Genomic DNA, 23959 nt, shown 5'->3' with positions numbered 1-23959 from the left:
CCGTCTCCTATTCGCTTCAGTAAGCCGAGCTGGAGGCCTTCCCTTCCAGCCACTATCGCTCGCCAAGTAGCAGACGCTCGCCCAGGTACTGCAGCTTGCAAGAAATCAGAGTTCGGGAAGTATCTCCCTTTTAACACCCTTGCACAGAGGGAATCAGGTTCTGTCAATAATCTCCAACCGTGCTTGGCCAGAAGAGCAATATTAAACATCTCGGGATCTCTGAAACCCATTCCGCCATGTATCTTTGGTTTTGTTAGCTCCTGCCAAGAAACCCAGTGTAGAGACCGGCGATCCAAGGAGCTACTCCACCAATATTTACCAGTGCTCGACGAAAAACTTTTAAATAGCTTCTTCGTCAGCTTGAAGCAAGTCATACTGAACAGAGGAATCGCTTGGATTACAGATTTCAGAAAAATTTCCCTCCCTGCACATGACAACATTCTTTCACATCCCTGGACCTTACCGCGTATCCGCTCGGAAATATAGTCAAATGAGTCACTGGTGATGCGCCCTACAGCAGTAGGAAGGCCTAGGTATCGCTCACTAAATGCTTCCACCGCAATACCGATAATCTGTTTCACTTCCTGCCGAACAAGGCCTGGGGTGTTCGGGCTAAAAAAGACCGAGCTCTTCTCTCGATTGACTCTTTGTCCAGAGCATTCCCCATATATCCGCAGAATTTCATTAAGCCTCTCTCCACTTCCTAGACATGCATTCATAGATATCAGACTGTCATCAGCGAACAGTAGATGATTAATCCATGGAGACTGAGAACTAACTCTGATTCCTCTATCCACCTGGCCACCGCCATAATTATTCAGTAAGGCCGTGAACCCTTGTGTGCATAAAAGAAACAGATAGGGTGAAATGGGGTCCCCTTGTCGAAGCCCTCTCGACGGGGTAAAATACTGCAGTAGTTCACCATTCACCCACACTGTAAACCTGACCGAAGATACACACTTCAAAATCAGTCTGACTGTATTGTCACTAAAGCCGAGTTTTGACATGATAGCCTCCAGATAATGCCATTCAACCCTGTCATACGCTTTCATCATGTCAAGCTTGACAGCACAAGAAAAATTCCTCCCTTTCTTCCTCCTTCTCATCACATGAACACTTTCATAAGCAATAAGAACATTATCTGTAATGAGACGGCCAGGAATAAAAGCACTTTGTTCTTCCCCAATAATATCTCCAAGAAAGCCACGGAATCTATTTGCAATGCACTTAGCCCCAATCTTATAAAGGACAGAGCAAAGGGAGATAGGTCTATATTGGGAAATTTCTTGAGGATGTTTTACCTTAGGGATTAGAGTTATCGAAGTATCATTCATTCCAGTAGGTAGAACACCTCCATTCCAAAAGTCCAGAACAGCCTGCACTATATCTTGTTTGAGAAGATCCCAGTGCCGCTGAAAGAAACCTGCGGTGAAGCCATCAACCCCTGGCGCCTTAGAGGGTGCCATTTGAAATAGAGCTAATTTGACTTCATCTTCAGTATACACTCTGTCCATCGCCTCGTTCATTTGGCCTGAAACAACCGGCTACACCAAATTCAGTAGCTCGTCCATGTTACCTGAGCCTTGAGACGTATATAATGCCTGATAGAAATCCTTGTTAGGGTAATATGCTTGTTGTATTACCAAGGGGCCAAAGGCCACAATATATAGTACATGTACAGGTGCAAATATGCAGGAAGCCCCCTAACATATGGGGAAACTACAATATACAGATATATACATCTAACACCCCCCCCTCAAACTCATGGTGGATCCATAACACTGAGTTTGGAGAGTAAGAAGTCATGCTGCGCTCGAGTCTGTGCCTTTGTAAAGAAATCCGCCAACTGCAAATCTGAAGGCACATAATGAACCGCAACAACCTCATCCTGCACCTGAGCACGTGTATAAAAAGCATCAACACCAATATGCTTGGTCAGCTCATGCTTGACCGGATCACGTGCAATACTGATAGCACCTGTACTATCAGACAAAAGTGAAGTGGGTGTCGTAACAGAGACCCCAAAATCTGCAAGCAACCACCGTAACCAGGTCACCCCAGCAATCAACAAAGTCATAGCTCGCAACTCAGCCTCAACACTCGAACGGGAAACTGCTACCTGTTTCTTCGTCTTCCAAGCAACAAGCGAACCACCAAGAAACACACAGTAAGCAGAAAGCGAACGACGATTCGTAGGATCACTCGCCCACGTAGCATCCGAGTAGCACTGGAGCTGGAGAGAGCTGGAACGAGGAAAGAAAATGCGACGAGTGATCGTGCCACGAAGATAACGAAGAACACGGAGGAGATGATTGTAGTGAACAGTGGTAGGAGCTGAGACAAACTGACTCAGAATATGAACATGATAAGAAATATCAGGACGAGTGACAGCAAGATAAACAAGACTCCCAACAAGATGGCGATAACGGGTGGGATCAGGAAGAGGATCACTATCAGTAGGACGAAGCTTAACATTAAGATCCATAGGAGTATCAACCGTGCGCTCATCCCCAAGAGCAGCACGAGCAAGAAGATCCTGAATGTACTTTTCCTGAGAAATAGAAAAGCCATCAGGAGTAGAAGAAACCTCAATGCCAAGAAAATAGCGAAGAGGACCAAGATCAGTCATAAGAAACTGATCTCGAAGATGAGCCTTGACAAAGGCAATATACTCAGGATCATCACCAGTAATGATCATATCATCAACATAGAGAAGAAGAAGAGTGCGTCCACGAGGAGAAGTGTGAACGAAAAGTGCTGGATCATGAAAACTAGGAGAGAAACCAGCAGCAGTCACCACAGAGGCGAAGCGCTCAAACCAGGCACGACGGGCCTGTTTCAGACCATAGAGAGAACGTCGAAGACGACAAACCATCCCATCGGGAACAGAATACCCAGGAGGAGGCTGCATGTAAACCTCATCACTCAACCCGCCATTAAGAAAAGCGTTCTGAACATCAAGCTGGGACACAGACCAGCGTCGAATAGAAGCAACATCAAGGAGAGTACGCACAGTGGTCATATGAGCCACAGGGGCAAAAGTCTCATCATAGTCGCGGCCGTGTTCCTGCTGAAAACCACGAGCCACAAGACGCGCTTTATAGCGCTCAAGAGATCCATCAGAGCGGGTCTTAATTTTATAGACCCACTTACACGTGATAGGACGAACACCAGAAGGGGGAGAAACAAGATCCCAAGTGCCAGTGCGCTCAAGCGCAGCGATCTCCTCAGCCATGGCAAGCTGCCATTCAGGATGACGCTCAACATCCCGATAAGAAGTAGGCTCAGAAACAACACAGAGACCGTACTGACTAGGAGAGTAACGGGTTGGAGCACGACGCTGACGAACAGGCCGTGAAGGAGGGAGCTCATCAGCAGAGGACAACTCATCAGAAAAAAGAGGAAGAAGGGACAGCATCGGAAGGATCCGAAGCCGGAGAACGAGGAGTACTAGGGGAACTAGACGGAGGAGAGGATGGCGCCGAAGGTGAAGGAGGCGCATCAGAACTAGAAGGGGGAGGAGAAGGGACAGCAGGGGGTGTATCCGACAAAAGAAGAAAAGAGATATCATTCACCGGGTAAGTACCCGAGGTGGGGCGAGGATAGAAGGGACGCGTCTCATCAAACGTGACGTCACGAGAGATGCGCATCCGACGACCAACAGGGTCCCAACAGCGATAGCCCTTATGCTCATCACTGTATCCGAGAAAAACACACTCAACAGACTGAGCGGTCAGCTTGGTGCGTTCGCGAGGAGGGAGAAGGACATAGCAAACGCAACCAAATAAACGAAGAGTCGAGTAATCGGGATAGCGACCAGAAAGACGCTCGAGAGGAATGCCACCTTGAAGGGCAGCAGAGGGCTGAATGTTAATGAGGTAAGTCGACGTAGCGATAGCCTCAGCCCAGAAATGCGGCGGAAGAGAGGAAGCAATCATCATAACACGAGTAGTCTCAAGAATATGACGATGCTTACGCTCGGCGACACCATTTTGAGCATGGGCGCCGGGACACGAGAACTGGGCAAGGGTGCCCTACTCAGCAAGAACACCACGCAGGTGCTGGGAGATATACTCTCCTGCAGAATCAGCACGAAACACACGAATAGGCGTGGAATACTGAGCACGAACCATGGCTGCAAAGCGCTGATAAATAGAGAGGACCTCACTGCGAGAGCGCATAAGAAACAACCAGGTGTACCGCGAAAAATCATCAATAAACAAAATATAGTATCGATGACCCCCTTTCGAAGGAAAGGGAGCCGGACCCCAAACATATGAATGAATTAAATCAAAAGGTCGCTGAGATACAGACACACTAGTAGGATAGGGAAGCTGGATCTGTTTGCCTAACCTACAACCCTGACACGAATGCAAAGACACGTCTCCTGAGACAGGCCCCAGAAGACCACTACGAACTAATGACGATAAATGGGAGCCACAGAGGTGACCCAGCCGATGATGCCACTGCTGAAAAGATCCAGTGACAGAAGCAGCAACCGCAGGAGAACTGGTAGATGAAGTGTCAGCAGGAGGAACACGAAGCCAGTCTAACTCCCAGAGCCCCAGGGACTCAAGGCTGCGAGGGCCAGCCCCAACCAGGGCATGTGTATGGCGGTCCTGAACTGCACAAGAATCAGCGTCGAGAATGACGCGACAACCAGAATCAGTAAGCTGACTAGCAGAAAACATGTTCATCTTAAGACTAGGAACATGAGAAACGTCACGAACAGAGAAAGAGGAAGTAGAGAGGGTGCCTCGACTGGAAACAGGAAGAGAGGTACCATCGGCCGTGACAACACGGACATGAGAAACGAGAGAGCGAAGAGCAGAAAGAATAGAAGACGCAGAAGTCATATGAAAAGAAGCTCCAGAATCCAGATACCACGGGGATGACATACCTGACTGTGTAGAAGGTGGTGGTCGCGAGGTGCCAGAAGAGCCAGGCACAGAACCAGCAGTACCCGTCGAGGAAGAGCCTGTAGCAGCGAGCAGACCACGAAGACCACGGAGAATGTCCTGATCAGATAGTGCAACAGCAGAAGATCCTGAAGAACTAGCCTGCCGACGAGTATAGTGCCGCTGACGTAAGCTGGGATCCCTCTGCCAGCAAGTAGAGACAGTGTGGCCAGACCTGCCACAGTAGGTGCAGGGAGGTGCTGTCGTACCACGAGGCAGCTGAGGCTGACTCTGGCCTTGGACTGGAGGAGTAGAGAGTATCGGCGGTGCGGGAGACCGCAACGAAGCCGGCGGCGTAGGAGGTCCACGAGCAGACGGCACAGGAGGGCCACGAGCAGCAAGTACAGAGGGAACCTCAAGAAGACCAGCACCACGAAGACGAGTCTCCTCAGCACGAAGCTCAGCCAGAACCTCAGAGAGCGGAACACGACCACGGGCAAGCAACTGTGCACGGCGCGGCTCAAACTCCTTACGGAGCCGCGACAAGAACTCAAAAACGCGCTAAAACTCCAGATCCACGCGCACAGTCAGACAGCAGGGACAGGTGGCACACACAACTGTACGAAGAGAATCAAGCTGACGCCAAATAACAGCACTCTGAGTGTAGAACTCATCAATAGTAGAATCACCCTGCTGAAGGGCATGCTCCTGGCGGACTACGTACGGGTAAAGAGCATCCCAACGGTTGATAGCGCTGACGAAGAAAAGCCCACTGAGCAGCAGCAGTGGGAAGACCCATGAACTCAGCAGCATACTGAGGCAGAACACTGGAGGTGAGAACAGCAGCAGCACGAGCATCGTCATCTATCCACTGAGTGTAGTCAGTCAGATCAAGCCGGTAAGTCGCAACGGCAGTAGAGTGGTCCTGGACCTTCCGGTCATAATCAGCCAGAGCAGTATCATCAGCGCTCTTGGCTGCATCCTTATCCGCCTGAGTAGCATCAGGGGCAAGGGCAACGGGCGGCGGTGCAACGGGGCGCGGTGGACAGGAGACCTCGCCAGAAAGTACACCCCAAAGACGAAGACCACGCATGTGGACGCGCATGAAGGCAGCGAAATCAGGATAATTCGCGCCATCAAAGATCACCGGGCAGCGAGGAATCGCAACATAGCCCGAAGAGGAAGACATCTCTCTCTTTTTTTTCGTTTTTTTTTAGAACCAGATCGAATCGGGATCAAAACTCGATGGAAAACTCTGCGTCGCGTGAATCCGGCCGGGGAAGGAGAGGTCCGGCCGGGGAAGGAGAGGGCGGCGGAGCGGGAGGCAGGGCCGGCGGCGGGGCGGATGGCCGGCGGCGAGCCTAGGGCCGGGGGCGGACGACCTGGGGGCGGCGGCGTGGAGACGGGCCGGCGGCGTGGGGGCGGCGGGCGGCCGGCGGAGCGGAGGAAGACCGGCGGCGTGGAGAAGGCCGGCGGCGTGGAGTCGGGCCGGCGACGTGGGGGCAGCGGCGTGGGGGCGGATGGATGGCCGGGGAAGAAGAGGGCCGGGGCGCGGGGAAGAGGCGGCGGTGGCGGTCGGACGCGGCGGCAAGTTGCCGGGACGGACGACGGCGGCTGCTGCAAGGAGCTAACCTAGAGCTCTGATACCATGTTAGGGTAATATGCTTGTTGTATTACCAAGGGGCCAAAGGCCACAATATATATTACATGTATAGGTGCAAATATGCAGGAAGCCCCCTAACATATGGGGAAACTACAATATACAGATATATACATCTAACAATCCTGAACTTCCGCATGCACTTCATCCGTATTAGTACACACCGACCCATCAGCTCGCTCTAATAGCTCAATTTTATTCATTCTTTTTCGCTGGGCTGCACATGCATGAAAATACGACGAATTTATGTCCCCTTCACGTAGCCAGAGCACGCGGGAACTCTGTTTGAACCAAATTTCCTCTTGGTGGTGTAAGGCACGTCGCAGTTTCTTGACGACGGCCTTCTCTTCCTCACTTGGACCACGGCCCACCGACTTCGCCCGTAGACTGTTTAATTTTTGTCGAAGCTTTCTCACAGTCCGCGGCAAACAACCAAACTCCTCTGCACCCCAAGAACTTAACTTTCCTTGTAAGTTCTGAAGAGCATCAACAACACCAACTAACCCACGCGTGCCATATTAATGGCCCCACAGCTAACATGGACCAGTAGATTTTGGAGTTGGGACGGGAGCAAATGTCCCAAGTTAACTATATTCACTCTCCCTTAATAAACTGGAAGATGTTTAGTCCCAGAAGTTTTTAGCTATTTTTTTCCATTGTTGATATTTGTATCGATCCTTTTTATCCTGAATTCTAGACGTTGAATCTCTAATGCACTGTTTATTTTTTTATAGAAATGGGAGCATCGTCCCAGCCTCTGCACCAATTGATACACACAACTATTTTATTGTATAGTTCAAAATTCAGAAGTTATACAACTGATGAGACACATAAGGTGTACATAAAAGTTAATCATCGGAAAATAAAAAGAAAAAGACAATTATGCTAGTTGCAATCTCTTAATAGGCTGCCAGCCACTCGGGTTGTAGATATCCCGAGCAACCGTCTCCAGACGGCTGCATCCAGAATCCATATACGCACGTTGAGTCTCCGGTAGTAGGTATAACCATTCGTGTATCCAGTGCGTAACCATACGGATAACCTGTAAAAATAGCACTGTTTAATAAAGTGTTATATATATCGACTGCAGAGACCGGGCACACCCCATCTCAAAGAAAATAACATAATGCAATGAAATGGTCTTTCGTCGTGGTCAAGGCCAAGTCAGCTCTGGGTGCAATGAAATGGTCTGTTGTCGTGCGACTGCTTGTTGCTTGTGCACAAAAGGACCAATGCTTTTGCTGCCCCTAAATTGTACCCATTGTTGACATGGTGCAGAGTCAAGGAAAAGTCAGGCAAATTGACCACATCTCTCTTGCAGGCTGCGGGGAGACACCGGAGACAACACAGATGAGAATTGCTACGGCTGGTAAACGATTTGCTTTTTGACGGTTGTTACAGTACTGGCTTAATTAGTCATATTCTGACGACGGTAATTTCGTTGGAGTGGTCTTTTGGCACGTGGCTATACATAGTTTTCCTCTGTCATGAGGTAGGAAATACATTATTATTGTGGATTAATCTGAAGTTCTGAAACCGTTCGGAACACTGGATGCCATCCAAGCAAAGATCTTACATATATTATTATTTTTTGTATACTTGTTGACATAGAAAACTATGTTATAAGATAGGGTGTGACTAATTTTCTTAGTCGACTAAGAATTATTAATTCAAGTGAAGTCATTTCATAATTTTGTAGTGTGCAGGTCTTCTTTTTTTTTTGCTCTACAACTCACTTGTAATTTAAAAAATATATGGTCACTCAAATTACAACAAAAAAATCACATTTGCAACAGAAATATAACTTCACTTGCAACTACAATCCTTAGTTGCAACTTCCCTTGCAACTCATGAAACGCACGAATCACGATAAAGACATGTTGGTTTTGAACTTAACTGAGCATTAAGTTGATTTTCAATAGCAGATAATTAGCATATCCGTATAAAATATTCTTCGACTGATAAACTATAAAACATTATGGACGAACATACGTGTAGACAAAGATAGCAAAGGCGGCACTTTTTAAACGCTGACCTATGAACCTACTACGCGGCCTCTGATCGAATCTAATTTGGCCTCTGACTAATTCTGTGGTGACTACATGGAGACTATGTCTATATAAGGCCTTTGGCTCTTACTTAAATTTTCAGACCCAACACACAAGCTAGAGAAGATGAGCAAGATACTTCGCATGGCAGCATCCATCCTCTTCTTCTATGCCGCCATGGCCTTGTCGGCCGGAGCTGCAGGCGCCAAAGCAGCGGTGGTTGAGCATACATTTGTTGTGAGTAGACATGTCTGCTACTTGGCAAAAAGATTTTTTTTCATTTGAATAATATCTAACAATATTTGGCATAATTTTTTAGTACTTGTGCACATCTCTATATATTCAGCTTTAACCCTTTTTATATTTTACGTCATGTGCAAGGAAATCCTGCAAAAAAAACTGCACGGGGCACAAATACGTGAAAATAAATTATCAATACCTATAGGGCCAAATAGGTGAAAATAAATTATCAAAAAAAAATCGCATGTTTTATATTCTATTCATTTTAAAATAAGTATCGCAGATTTATCTAGAATCACATATATCTAGACATGTTTTGGTGGTAAATACATATAAATATAGATAAATTTGTGAAACTTATTTTAAAACAAAGAGAATATATAGCTTAAGCATCGGTGCCAACTTGGTTCATCATTTTATTGTCAGGCACATCCTCTTGTGGTAGATAAAAAGTTTAGTTAAGATGCCATATGTCAGGACAAATCAGTCAAAAAAGAATAAATATTTGATAACATGCAGTAGTAGGTACTCCTGAAAGAATGCTATTCTTAGATTTGATTTTGACCTATAAAGCATATAATTCGATCCAACAACATGCAGGTAAAACAAGTGAATATGCGGCACCTATGCAACGATACGCTGGTCACGCTAGTGAACGGTCAGTTCCCAGGACCAGCAGTAGAGGCTACGGAAGGCGACACCGTGATTGTCCACCTCATCAATGAGTCACCCTATGGAATGACAATTCACTGGTACGTTTCTCTCCAACATATAGCCATTTGTGGCATGGCAGGGCCGTCCCAAAACAATACAGAGATCCATTTATAAAATTTTAATATATGTTACTTATTATGATGCGAAATATTAACTATGAAATACTAGCGCTTAAAATTTAAATTCAAAATTTATAGTTTACATTATTCAAGAAATTGATCGACCTCATGTTTTAGACGGTAGGCCCGAAATCGACCTAATGTTTTACTAAAATGAATCATCTTCCAAGTACTTTATAAAATGAAATCTTCACTTGTATCTTTATCTTTAATCTTCTCGGGAAATCATTTTCAAGTACTATTGTCGTTGACACATAAAGGCTTTCTCGTGTCACAATGTCACAACTCGACCCAAATAAGACTTTGACAACTTAAGTTAGAAAACTTGTTGGTGCAACAGTTTCGTGTGAATTGCTAATGAAGTTTACAATAGCAGCATCATTAGGGGAATAACTAGCTCCGAGTAAGTATGATACATATTAGGATTGTATAAACCGTAGCCTCCACCCCAGCCGCTCATCACTTGTCAGCCACGCTGCCGGTAGAGGACAGGGGCGGTCAAATCCCTTCTATTTATATGGTCGCAGCCAGGTGGTGTCCTCATGCGGCAGCTCCCCCCCCCCCCCCCCCGGACGGCGTGGTGAAGACCGGGAGCCATGGCCCCAAGAGATGGTCGTGGTTCACGAGGGTGGGGCATGAAGCTTCACTTTCTTGTTGGTGCCATGGGATATATGTCTTGTTTCACATGGACTAATATGATGCCATTTCGCAGTGCGCCTATATACTATATTGTGATAATGTGGATAATTTTATTCTATTTTCCGTTTTTTGAGTTACCACCAACCAAACACGTCTTCCTGTAATTATTAATGCAGGCATGGTGTCAAGCAGACATTGTCTTGTTGGGCCGATGGAGCCGATATGATAACACAGTGTCCAATCCAACCAAACACGACTTTCACCTACCGGTTCAATGTGACCGGGCAGGAGGGCACCCTCTGGTGGCACGCTCACGTCTCCATCCTGCGGGCAACCCTGCACGGCATCATCATCATTCGCCCGAAGTCCGGCTCCTACCCATTTCAGAAGCCTCACATGGACGTTCCTGTCATCATAGGTATATGGTTGTATCAAGGATACAAATCTCCTGATTTTCACCATGATTCTCATATTATTCTGCTATTTTGATGTTGCTTGCAGGTGAATGGTGGCAGAGAGATCTGATGAAAGTGGACAAGAACTTCTCAACAGGTGGCCACTTTAGTGACAATCCCGCTGGAGCTACCATCAATGGAAAGCTAGGAGATCTCTACAACTGCTCAGGTATATAATTCACACGATGAAGCAAACTTAAACTTCCTAGTACATGACCGAGTCTTCTGAACAATCATTAGAAACACTGTATGACGTCTACGTTTCAGGGTTTGTAGAAGACAACTTCATTCTGAACGTGGAGCAAGGTAAGACCTACATGCTCCGGCTAGTGAACGCGGTGCTCTTCTCTGAGTACTACTTCAAAGTCGCCGGTCACAAGTTCACGGTGGTCGGCGCTGACGCCAACTATGTCAAGCCATACACCACCGATGTCGTCGCGGTTGCGCCAGGCGAGACGATCGATGTCCTCATGGTTGCTGATGCACCACCTTGCCGCTACTACATGGTCGCCCTAGCCAACCAGCCACCAGCTCCAGATCCTCAGATTCCGGTGTTCATGTCCAGAGGAGTGGTGCAGTACAATAACGCCCCCATCGATGTCGGTGGTAACTGCACAAAGGAGGTGCCCATGCCTGAGATGCCTGACCAGCATGACACGCTGGCGTCTTTCTATTTCCATGGCAACCTATCAGGCCTGCCTGGTAACCCATTGCTTGCACAGATCCAGGGTCACGTCGATGAGCATTTGTACATTGCGCTCGGCAAGGGCAGTATCTGCAAGGGGAACAAGCCATCATGCAAGAGGGGAGGAAGCAATGAGTCGATAGAGGTGGCATACATGAACAACGTCTCCTTCCATCTCCCCGAGAAGATGTCGATTCTAGAGGCCAGGCAGCACACAAAGGCGAATGGTGCCTTCATGGGGGTGCAGGACCTTCCTATCCAGCCGCCGAGGTCATTCAACTTCACTGACCCAGCGCTGATTCCGGTCGTCCCCGGAGGTAAGCTGGAGGAGCTCGAGGCGACGCGCAAGGCGACGACGATGCGTAGGTTTGCGCACAACGCCGTGGTGGAGGTGGTGTTCCAGAGCACTGCCACGATGCAGAGCGACTCCAACCCGATGCATCTCCATGGGCACGACTTCTTTGTGCTTGCGCAGGGCCATGGCAACTATAACCCTGCAAGGGATGTGAGTGGATACAACCTTGTGGACCCGGCGCTGAAGAACACCGTGCAGGTGCCAAGGCTCGGATGGGCTGCCATCCGGTTTGTCGCCGACAATCCAGGGGCGTGGTTCCTGCATTGCCACTTCGAGTTCCACATTGCCATGGGTATGGCGACGGTGTTCGAGGTGGCCAATGGCCCCACATTGGATGAGACTCTTCCCCCGCCACCTTCCGATCTTCCAAAGTGCACAAACATGAAGGAATAAGATTATAAACGTGCAACAGTATGGTACTTCATACACCGTGAATGTCGAAGAAGAACTATAGACATTTCGATGTCATCTAAATTATTTTGTTCGTTGGATGTGAAATTTGTGACTAGTATTTTACAAGAAATTTGCTAGTTTTTTTAGTTTTTATTTTGCAATCGTTGCAGACAGCTCATGTATTTCTACTATATACTATTTGCTTGTATAAATATATATGGTATTGATTTTTGAAAAATTAACTGTGGTGTAAATCTGTTTGAATGAACCTGGGTTGGAGTCATGCAGTCAGCAGCCGTGGTGCAAGTCCTGTTTATGGGATCCTTGCCAGAGTTTGAGATTGATTTTACGGAAAAATACCTAAAATTAAGTAGAAGCAAACCAAAAAAGGATGGGAGCAGGCTGGAAGTGATGTCAAGCATATGCTGATATCATTGACGATGTCAGGAAATGAAGTTTGAGAGAAATCTCAAAATATACGTGAGACAATAACAGATAAAAGAATGTAGCCTTATTATGGAATAAATATTCAAAATGAAGTATATACATAGTCCACGTGTAAGGTGTAATCTGAATAGTGTCTTTTTAAATTATAAAAAGTGATTCCCACGCTTGAAAAGGAAATATTCCTCTCCCCGGCCGCTTTCAAGACGCCAATGTGACACCCCAGTGTAAAACCCTAGAAACCCGAGCTCCATGAACGGAACTCCACTCTGACAAAAATTGCTTCCAAGAAAATAAATAGCAGATGTTCTTCTCTTCTCTGTCCTTTTCTTCTCCACAGGTCCCTGCTCAGGAAGATGTATCAAGAATAAATGTCAAGAGTATATGCTCATCACATATTTTTATGAACTATAACATGAAATGAAAAAAGGGTGAATGTGAATATAGGGGTTTCATATATTGAAAGTGCAATAAAGTAAAGTTTCATAAAAGTAAACAACTATTGAGAAAGGTAACGAATTTCTGCAAAAGAAAGATCAGGCGCAGGGACATACGGTTCATGGTGATAGTGAATGTGGCGTGTGAAATAAATGTGATAAGTGAATATGACTCTTTTCATTTATATCTGATTAGGCAAGCAACCCAAAAGAGAGTAAAACTTCTCTTCGTAGATTTCATCTTTCTCCAATGATTATTTTTCATATTATCAAAATTATGATCAGCATCTATTAAGGTGGTTAAACCACATCAAAGGTTTAATCTTGGTGGTTCCTTGTTGTCCTCGAGTATTACTAGATCCTCTTTGATATCGGTCGTGTCACTCGGGGGTTGCCGATTCACTAACAAACAAGTTCATGTCTATGAGTTCTCAAGAACATGTTACCTGGGTCCTTAAATTAGAGAACAACATTAGGTACACATAGACATTCATTCTCATATATAATCATCGTAATTATAATTCACAAATGGTGGAGTAAAATAGGCACAACACATCTCACCAATCCTCTACATATCCCACACCTATGTGTATTTACTCACACATGAGAGGAAAAAACCACAATGATACCATGCCAATGTAAATTGAGTTCATCTCGATATTACCGTAGCAAGCCTCAATAATTGAAGATTAAATAAAATACAAACCGAGATAGGAAAAGAGGTTCAAATCCCTAATCATACAAGTATGAATGTCTCTCTTTCTCTCTCTTAGTGCAAGTAGGATGTGATGGATGAGTGGATAATCTAGAGGGGGCAGATCTTGGCGAGAGTCGATGGTGGTGCTCTCCTTCTTCAGACATGGTCTACTCTCTTCTGGTGTATCTGGTGGATGTGTCTCTCTTCCTTTTTTTGCCTCGGTTTCTTTACGAAAGGTACTTGTATTGAGGTGGAGAAGGCGGCGACGCATCGTACGCCCGTACTGTTACCCGCTAAACACTTTGTAGCGCTTAGATCGATTTGGCTTCAATAGGAAATCTTCATATTTTGTTGCGATTAGCTCATAAATGTCGTGGGAACTACCAAAAATGATTGTTTCCTGAAATACACAACTTAAAACAAGGTATCACCTGCATTGTGATATTAACATTAGTTGAAATACAAAATCAAATGAAAACCCAATGAAACCAAGTGATAACTAGTAAAGAATTCTCTGAATTCCTCTATCTACTATGTTTTTCGTGCTCATCTGCCTTTAGCCAATGAGAAATGCCGTCATCTTTCTCGCGCTTTCTTTCTCTCCGACAACCATCATGCACATGTCTAGCTGTCTTAAAATGATCCACCGATCCAAGCATTTGCAGTTGTTTGTATACTTATAAACACGCCATGCCAAATTCATCTCCTTGCCTCACAGTTTTTTGTTGTAGTTCTCACCGATTGTCAAGTCGGTGATTTTCACAATTGTGCCCAACCCCAAGCAGATCCAGCTAGACCTAGCACAGGAAATCAACACCAAGTAGTCTGCCATCACGCAACCGATGTTTCGTAACTCTGTAAAGAAATATAAGAAGTAACAAACGATCATACAGTCATTCAAAAATTTCAAAAAAAAAAATCCTCTAGCTATGAATACTGATGTACCTTCCCAGGTAAAACTTGTATTGTTTTAGAATCCTAGGCGTTCTTTTGAAAGAAAAATCATTAGGGTTTGACAAACGTATCTCAAGAGGGTTGTGTTCTTCAATAAAAAAAGGTGTTCCTTACACCAGGGAGAGATAATGGGAGGTTAATCTTCGGTGCCAACGACGACGGCGCCCTCGGGTGTCATTCTCATTTTTGAATGCGTCGCTTGGGAGATGCGACATTTTCTATTGACGCGAGTGCATAAGTCTCTCCGGGTGAAAACCTAAGCTCTTATGGAGCGGGCAGTAGCGACGCTCATGTCGTTATCTTTTTGAAGGCGTCGTCTTGGAGTCTCTTAACTCCCGCGGACATGACAATTTACCTTTTTGAATTGGTGAGTGATGAATATCTCAATTTACATTGATGCACTTGAGGAGCTCGTAGCCGGACATTGATGACATTTAACGAGAGCTTTATTCAATCAACGCAAACGGATCCTGCCTGATCAGCTAGCAAGCTGCAGACGAGGAAGTCAGGGGGGAGTCAAACCAAGCACGCGTCACCGTCAATGTGCAAGCTTTCTTGGCACAGAGATGGGCCGGTACATTGGCTGCTCTAGGTACATGCTTAATATCAAAAGAAAGAAAATTACAGGATAGCTCTCCAATCTCCGAAAGGATGGGCGCCACGATTGATCTTGCACCGCGACGAGAAGCCCAAAGATGTACCATCTCTAGACAGTCGACCTCCATGATCACTCTCATAAACCCACGCAGACGGGCAAAGATGACTCCGTCGCGCAATGACAGGGCTTCAGCAATGAGAAGGTCAGTAATACCCTCGTAAGGTTTGCTCCAGGCTCCCAAGAACGCCGACGATGTGCGCGCTACGCCGCCAGCACTGCCCTTGTGAGCATCCAGTGAGAGACCTCCATCCGTGTCGATCTTGACAACATTAAGTTCTGGTGGTCTCCAACCATGGCCCGGGAGGATTGCCGACATCTTCTTCGGTAGGGATAAAACCGCAAGAGCCTCCTTAGCCAACTTCAATGAGTGAACGTGGTTGAAGCCACCCCAATCATGCGTCCAGCTGTTCCTCGAGGACCAAATCGCCCATATGGTAGTAATAATTTTTGTGCGATCCGTGTCTGAGAACATAGGGTCACATAGAATATCTATCGACCAAGTGTTTGGATGTAATCTGGGGAGGGTAAACTCAAGGCACACCTGCGCCTCCTCCCAAAACTTCCGTGCATGTAGGCACTTAAGCAATGCATGCATCAAATCTTCGTCTGCAGCTAGGCAGATTTTGCAACGTGCACTCTGTGCAATGTGTCGGTGTTTAAGGATACTCTCAACTGGCAGTGTACCGCGAAGTACTCTCCACCAGAATACCCTGACCTTTGGCACCACATTCAACTTCCAGAGAGCCTTCCATTTCCGTTTTTCAGAATCTGAGGTTTCGGTAATCGTCCCTTCCTCTAGAGCAGCCTGCTCGTTGCGAGTCATTAGAGCGCGATACGCTGATTTTACGGAAAAAAGACCTGACTTCTCTAAGTTCTAGGCCCAGAAATCCTCTCCTCCGCGACGCAGCGGAATGTTCAGAATGGCGTCAGCATCAGGAGCAATGAAATTCCTCCGAATTAGTTCATTTCTCCAAAGTCCATTCTCACCATCAATAAGATCTGAGACCAAGTTGATTCTGTCCTCACCAATCTGAACTGCCGGCCTCATACTCCTGGACCAGGAACCCATGCATCTTGTCAGACATTTACCGAGGACCCGTCTCCTATTCGCTTCAGTAAGCCGAGCTGGAGGCCTTCCCTTCCAGCCACTATCGCTCGCCAAGTAGCAGACGCTCGCCTGTGCACTGCAGCTTGCAAGAAATCAGAGTTCGGGAAGTATCTCCCTTTTAACACCCTTGCAGAGGGAATCAGGTTACTGTCAATAATCTCCAACCGTGCTTGGCCGTAAGAGCAATATTAAACATCTCGGGATCTCTGAAACCCATTCCGCCATGTATCTTTGGTTTTGTTAGCTCCTGCCAAGAAACCCAGTGTAGAGACCGGCGATCCAAGGAGCTACTCCACCAATATTTACCAGTGCTCGACGAAAAACTTTTAAATAGCTTCTTCGTCAGCTTGAAGCAAGTCATACTGAACAGAGGAATCGCTTGGATTACAGATTTCAGAAAAGTTTCCCTCCCTGCACATGACAACATTCTTTCACATCCCTGGACCTTACCGCGTATCCGCTCGGAAATATAGTCAAATGAGTCACTGGTGATGCGCCCTACAGCAGTAGGAAGGCCTAGGTATCGCTCACTAAATGCTTCCACCGCAATACCGATAATCTGTTTCACTTCCTGCCGAACAAGGCCTGGGGTGTTCGGGCTAAAAAAGACCGAGCTCTTCTCTCGATTGACTCTTTGTCCGGAGCATTCCCCATATATCCGCAGAATTTCATTAAGCCTCTCTCCACTTCCTGGACATGCATTCATAAATATCGATCATCGTGAACAGTAGATGATTAATCCATGGAGGCGAGAACTAACTCTGATTCCTCTATCCACCTGGCCACCGCCATAATTATTCAGTAAGGCCGTGAACCCTTGTGTGCATAAAAGAAACAGATAGGGTGAAATGGGGTCCCCTTGTCGAAGCCCTCTCGACGGGGTAAAATACTGCAGTAGTTCACCATTCACCCACACTGTAAACCTGACCGAAGATACACACTTCAAAATCAGTCTAACTGTATTGTCACTAAAGCCGAGTTTTGACATGATAGCCTCCAGATAATGCCATTCAACCCTGTCATACGCTTTCATCATGTCAAGCTTGACAGCACAAGAAAAATTCCTCCCTTTCTTCCTCCTTCTCATCACATGAACACTTTCATAAGCAATAAGAACATTATCTGTAATGAGACGGCCAGGAATAAAAGCACTTTGTTCTTCCCCAATAATATCTCCAAGAAAGCCACGGAATCTATTTGCAATGCACTTAGCCCCAATCTTATAAAGGACAGAGCAAAGGGAGATAGGTCTATATTGGGAAATTTCTTGAGGATGTTTTACCTTAGGGATTAGAGTTATCGAAGTATCATTCATTCCAGTAGGTAGAACACCTCCATTCCAAAAGTCCAGAACAGCCTGCACTATATCTTGTTTGAGAAGATCCCAGTGCCGCTGAAAGAAACCTGCGGTGAAGCCATCAACCCCTGGCGCCTTAGAGGGTGCCATTTGAAATAGAGCTAATTTGACTTCATCTTCAGTATACACTCTGTCCATCGCCTCGTTCATTTGGCCTGAAACAACCGGCTACACCAAATTCAGTAGCTCGTCCATGTTACCTGAGCCTTGAGACGTATATAATGCCTGATAGAAATCCTTGTTAGGGTAATATGCTTGTTGTATTACCAAGGGGCCAAAGGCCACAATATATAGTACATGTACAGGTGCAAATATGCAGGAAGCCCCCTAACATATGGGGAAACTACAATATACAGATATATACATCTAACACCCCCCCTCAAACTCATGGTGGATCCATAACACTGAGTTTGGAGAGTAAGAAGTCATGCTGCGCTCGAGTCTGTGCCTTTGTAAAGAAATCCGCCAACTGCAAATCTGAAGGCACATAATGAACCGCAACAACCTCATCCTGCACCTGAGCACGTGTATAAAAAGCATCAACACCAATATGCTTGGTCAGCTCATGCTTGACCGGATCACGTGCAATACTGATAGCACATGTACTATCAGACAAAAGTGAAGTGGGTGTCGTAACAGAGACCCCAAAATCTGCAAGCAACCACCGTAACCAGGTCACCCCAGCAATCAACAAAGTCATAGCTCGCAACTCAGCCTCAACACTCGAACGGGAAACTGCTACCTGTTTCTTCGTCTTCCAAGCAACAAGCGAACCACCAAGAAACACACAGTAAGCAGAAAGTGAACGACGATTCGTAGGATCACTCGCCAACGTAGCATCCGAGTAGCACTGGAGCTGGAGAGAGCTGGAACGAGGAAAGAAAATGCGACGAGTGATCGTGCCACGAAGATAACGAAGAACACGGAGGAGATGATTGTAGTGAACAGTGGTAGGAGCTGAGACAAACTGACTCAGAATATGAACATGATAAGAAATATCAGGACGAGTGACAGCAAGATAAACAAGACTCCCAACAAGATGGCGATAACGGGTGGAATCAGGAAGAGGATCACTATCAGTAGGACGAAGCTTAACATTAAGATCCATAGGAGTATCAACCGTGCGCTCATCCCCAAGAGCAGCACGAGCAAGAAGATCCTGAATGTACTTTTCCTGAGAAATAGAAAAGCCATCAGGAGTAGAAGAAACCTCAATGCCAAGAAAATAGCGAAGAGGACCAAGATCAGTCATAAGAAACTGATCTCGAAGATGAGCCTTGACAAAGGCAATATACTCAGGATCATCACCAGTAATGATCATATCATCAACATAGAGAAGAAGAAGAGTGCGTCCACGAGGAGAAGTGTGAACGAAAAGTGCTGGATCATGAAAACTAGGAGAGAAACCAGCAGCAGTCACCACAGAGGCGAAGCGCTCAAACCAGGCACGAGGGGCCTGTTTCAGACCATAGAGAGAACGTCGAAGACGACAAACCATCCCATCGGGAACAGAATACCCAGGAGGAGGCTGCATGTAAACCTCATCACTCAACCCGCCATTAAGAAAAGCGTTCTGAACATCAAGCTGGGACACAGACCAGCGTCGAATAGAAGCAACATCAAGGAGAGTACGCACAGTGGTCATATGAGCCACAGGGGCAAAAGTCTCATCATAGTCGCGGCCGTGTTCCTGCTGAAAACCACGAGCCACAAGACGCGCTTTATAGCGCTCAAGAGATCCATCAGAGCGGGTCTTAATTTTATAGACCCACTTACACGTGATAGGACGAACACCAGAAGGGGGAGAAACAAGATCCCAAGTGCCAGTGCGCTCAAGCGCAGCGATCTCCTCAGCCATGGCAAGCTGCCATTCAGGATGACGCTCAGCATCCCGATAAGAAGTAGGCTCAGAAACAACAGAGAGACCATACTGACTAGGAGAGTAACGGGTTGGAGCACGACGCTGACGAACAGGCCGTGAAGGAGGGAGCTCATCAGCAGAGGACAACTCATCAGAAGAAGAGGAAGAAGGGACAGCATCGGAAGGATCCGAAGCCGGAGAACGAGGAGTACTAGGGGAACTAGACGGAGGAGAGGATGGCGCCGAAGGTGAAGGAGGCGCATCAGAACTAGAAGGGGGAGGAGAAGGGACAGCAGGGGGTGTATCCGGCAAAAGAAGAAAAGAGATATCATCCACCGGGTAAGTACCCGAGGTGGGGCGAGGATAGAAGGGACGCGTCTCATCAAACGTGACGTCACGAGAGATGCGCATCCGACGACCAACAGGGTCCCAACAGCGATAGCCCTTATGCTCATCACTGTATCGGAGAAAAACACACTCAACAGACTGAGCGGTCAGCTTGGTGCGTTCGCGAGGAGGGAGAAGGACATAGCAAACGCAACCAAATAAACGAAGAGTCGAGTAATCGGGAGAGCGACCAGAAAGACGCTCGAGAGGAATGCCACCTTGAAGGGCAGCAGAGGGCTGAATGTTAATGAGGTAAGTCGACGTAGCGATAGCCTCAGCCTAGAAATGCGGCGGAAGAGAGGAAGCAATCATCATAACACGAGTAGTGTCAAGAATATGACGATGCTTACGCTCGGCGACACCATTTTGAGCATGGGCGCCGGGACACGAGAACTGGGCAAGGGTGCCCTACTCAGCAAGAACACCACACAGGTGCTGGGAGATATACTCTCCTGCAGAATCAGCACGAAACACACGAATAGGCGTGGAATACTGAGCACGAACCATGGCTGCAAAGCGCTGATAAATAGAGAGGACCTCACTGCGAGAGCGCATAAGAAACAACCAGGTGTACCGCGAAAAATCATCAATAAACAAAATATAGTATCGATGACCCCCTTTCGAAGGAAAGGGAGCCGGACCCCAAACATATGAATGAATTAAATCAAAAGGTCGCTGAGATACAGACGCACTAGTAGGATAGGGAAGCTGGATCTGTTTGCCTAACCTACAACCCTGACACGAATGCAAAGACACGTCTCCTGAGACAGGCCCCAGAAGACCACTACGAACTAATGACGATAAATGGGAGCCACAGAGGTGACCCAGCCGATGATGCCACTGCTGAAAAGATCCAGTGACAGAAGCAGCAACCGCAGGAGAACTGGTAGATGAAGTGTCAGCAGGAGGAACACGAAGCCAGTCTAACTCCCAGAGCCCCAGGGACTCAAGGCTGCGAGGGCCAGCCCCAACCAGGGCATGTGTATGGCGGTCCTGAACTGCACAAGAATCAGCGTCGAGAATGACGCGACAACCAGAATCAGTAAGCTGACTAGCAGAAAACATGTTCATCTTAAGACTAGGAACATGAGAAACGTCACGAACAGAGAAAGAGGAAGTAGAGAGGGTGCCTCGACTGGAAACAGGAAGAGAGGTACCATCGGCCGTGACAACACGGACATGAGAAACGAGAGAGCGAAGAGCAGAAAGAATAGAAGACGCAGAAGTCATATGAAAAGAAGCTCCAGAATCCAGATACCACGGGGATGACATACCTGACTGTGTAGAAGGTGGTGGTCGCGAGGTGCCAGAAGAGCCAGGCACAGAACCAGCAGTACCCGTCGAGGAAGAGCCTGTAGCAGCGAGCAGACCACGAAGACCACGGAGAATGTCCTGATCAGATAGTGCAACAGCAGAAGATCCTGAAGAACTAGCCTCCCGACGAGTATAGTGCCGCTGACGTAAGCTGGGATCCCTCTGCCAGCAAGTAGAGACAGTGTGGCCAGACCTGCCACAGTAGGTGCAGGGAGGTGCTGTCGTACCACGAGGTAGCTGAGGCTGACTCTGGCCTTGGACTGGAGGAGTAGAGAGTATCGGCGGTGCGGGAGACCGCAACGAAGCCGGCGGCGTAGGAGGTCCACGAGCAGACGGCACAGGAGGGCCACGAGCAGCAAGTACAGAGGGAACCTCAAGAAGACCAGCACCACGAAGACGAGTCTCCTCAGCACGAAGCTCAGCCAGAACCTCAGAGAGCGGAACACGACCACGGGCAAGCAACTGTGCACGGCGCGGCTCAAACTCCTTACGGAGCCGCGACAAGAACTCAAAAACGCGCTAAAACTCCAGATCCACGCGCACAGTCAGACAGCAGGGACAGGTGGCACACACAACTGTACGAAGAGAATCAAGCTGACGCCAAATAACAGCCCTCTGAGTGTAGAACTCATCAATAGTAGAATCACCCTGCTGAAGGGCATGCTCCTGGCGGACTACAGACAGGTAAAGAGCATCCCCAGACGGTTGATAGCGCTGACGAAGAAAAGCCCACTGAGCAGCAGCAGTGGGAAGACCCATGAACTCAGCAGCATACTGAGGCAGAACACTGGAGGTGAGAACAGCAGCAGCACGAGCATCGTCATCTATCCACTGAGTGTAGTCAGTCAGATCAAGCCGGTAAGTCGCAACGGCAGTAGAGTGGTCCTGGACCTTCCGGTCATAATCAGCCAGAGCAGTATCATCAGCGCTCTTGGCTGCATCCTTATCCGCCTGAGTAGCATCAGGGGCAAGGGCAACGGGCGGCGGTGCAACGGGGCGCGGTGGACAGGAGACCTCGCCAGAAAGTACACCCCAAAGACGAAGACCGCGCATGTGGACGCGCATGAAGGCAGCGAAATCAGGATAATTCGCGCCATCAAAGATCACCGGGCAGCGAGGAATCGCAACATAGCCCGAAGAGGAAGACATCTCTCTCTTTTTTTTCATTTTTTTTTAGAACCAGATCGAATCGGGATCAAAACTCGATGGAAAACTCTGCGTCGCGTGAATCCGGCCGGGGAAGGAGAGGTCCGGCCGGGGAAGGAGAGGGCGGCGGAGCGGGAGGCAGGGCCGGCGGCGGGGCGGATGGCCGGCGGCGAGCCTAGGGCCGGGGGCGGACGACCTGGGGGCGGCGGCGTGGAGACGGGCCGGCGGCGTGGGGGCGGCGGGCGGCCGGCGGAGCGGAGGAAGACCGGCGGCGTGGAGAAGGCCGGCGGCGTGGAGTCGGGCCGGCGACGTGGGGGCAGCGGCGTGGGGGCGGATGGATGGCCGGGGAAGAAGAGGGCCGGGGCGCGGGGAAGAGGCGGCGGCGGCGGTCGGACGCGGCGGCAAGTTGCCGGGACGGACGACGGCGGCTGCTGCAAGGAGCTAACCTAGAGCTCTGATACCATGTTAGGGTAATATGCTTGTTGTATTACCAAGGGGCCAAAGGCCACAATATATATTACATGTATAGGTGTAAATATGCAGGAAGCCCCCTAACATATGGGGAAACTACAATATACAGATATATACATCTAACAATCCTGAACTTCCGCATGCACTTCATCCGTATTAGTACACACCGACCCATCAGCTCGCTCTAATAGCTCAATTTTATTCATTCTTTTTCGCTGGGCTGCACATGCATGAAAATACGACGAATTTATGTCCCCTTCACGTAGCCAGAGCACGCGGGAACTCTGTTTGAACCAAATTTCCTCTTGGTGGTGTAAGGCACGTCGCAGTTTCTTGACGACGGCCTTCTCTTCCTCACTTGGACCACGGCCCACCGACTTCGCCCGTAGACTGTTTAATTTTTGTCGAAGCTTTCTCACAGTCCGCGGCAAACAACCAAACTCCTCTGCACCCCAAGAACTTAACTTTCCTTGTAAGTTCTGAAGAGCATCAACAACACCAACTAACCCACGCGTGCCATATTAATGGCCCCACAGCTAACATGGACCAGTAGATTTTGGAGTTGGGACGGGAGCAAATGTCCCAAGTTAACTATATTCACTCTCCCTTAATAAACTGGAAGATGTTTAGTCCCAGAAGTTTTTAGCTATTTTTTTTCCATTGTTGATATTTGTATCGATCCTTTTTATCCTGAATTCTAGACGTTGAATCTCTAATGCACTGTTTATTTTTTTATAGAAATGGGAGCATCGTCCAGCCTCTGCACCAATTGATACACACAACTATTTTATTGTATAGTTCAAAATTCAGAAGTTATACAACTGATGAGACACATAAGGTGTACATAAAAGTTAATCATCGGAAAATAAAAAGAAAAAGACAATTATGCTAGTTGCAATCTCTTAATAGGCTGCCAGCC

The 23959-nt window shown here is 47.5% G+C and overlaps 1 protein-coding gene across 1 annotated transcript; it reads left to right on the top strand.

Moving 5' to 3' along the window:
- The first annotated feature begins 8731 nt into the window (after nucleotides 1-8731).
- Nucleotides 8732-12310, top strand: LOC139837480 (laccase-20-like). Its single transcript, XM_071826909.1, has 5 exons — nucleotides 8732-8843; nucleotides 9447-9598; nucleotides 10495-10736; nucleotides 10820-10942; nucleotides 11041-12310. The coding sequence occupies exons 1-5, from the start codon at nucleotides 8733-8735 to the stop codon at nucleotides 12204-12206; spliced, it is 1794 nt and encodes a 597-aa protein (XP_071683010.1). The 5' UTR covers nucleotide 8732; the 3' UTR covers nucleotides 12207-12310.
- The last annotated feature ends 11649 nt before the right edge of the window (nucleotides 12311-23959 follow it).

This window comes from Lolium perenne, chromosome 3 (genome assembly GCF_019359855.2).
Source record: "Lolium perenne isolate Kyuss_39 chromosome 3, Kyuss_2.0, whole genome shotgun sequence".
Classification (NCBI taxonomy): Eukaryota; Viridiplantae; Streptophyta; class Magnoliopsida; order Poales; family Poaceae; genus Lolium; species Lolium perenne.
This window is presented reverse-complemented; position numbering and strand designations above follow the sequence as displayed.

Bases quoted from the DNA above. Each gene is read 5' to 3' on its own strand.
- LOC139837480 (XM_071826909.1), top strand. From the start codon at position 8,733: ATGAGCAAGATACTTCGCATGGCAGCATCCATCCTCTTCTTCTATGCC. The intron at 9,599-10,494 runs GTACGTTTCTCT...TTATTAATGCAG, and splicing joins TATGGAATGACAATTCACTG to GCATGGTGTCAAGCAGACAT. The intron at 10,737-10,819 runs GTATATGGTTGT...TGTTGCTTGCAG, and splicing joins GGACGTTCCTGTCATCATAG to GTGAATGGTGGCAGAGAGAT.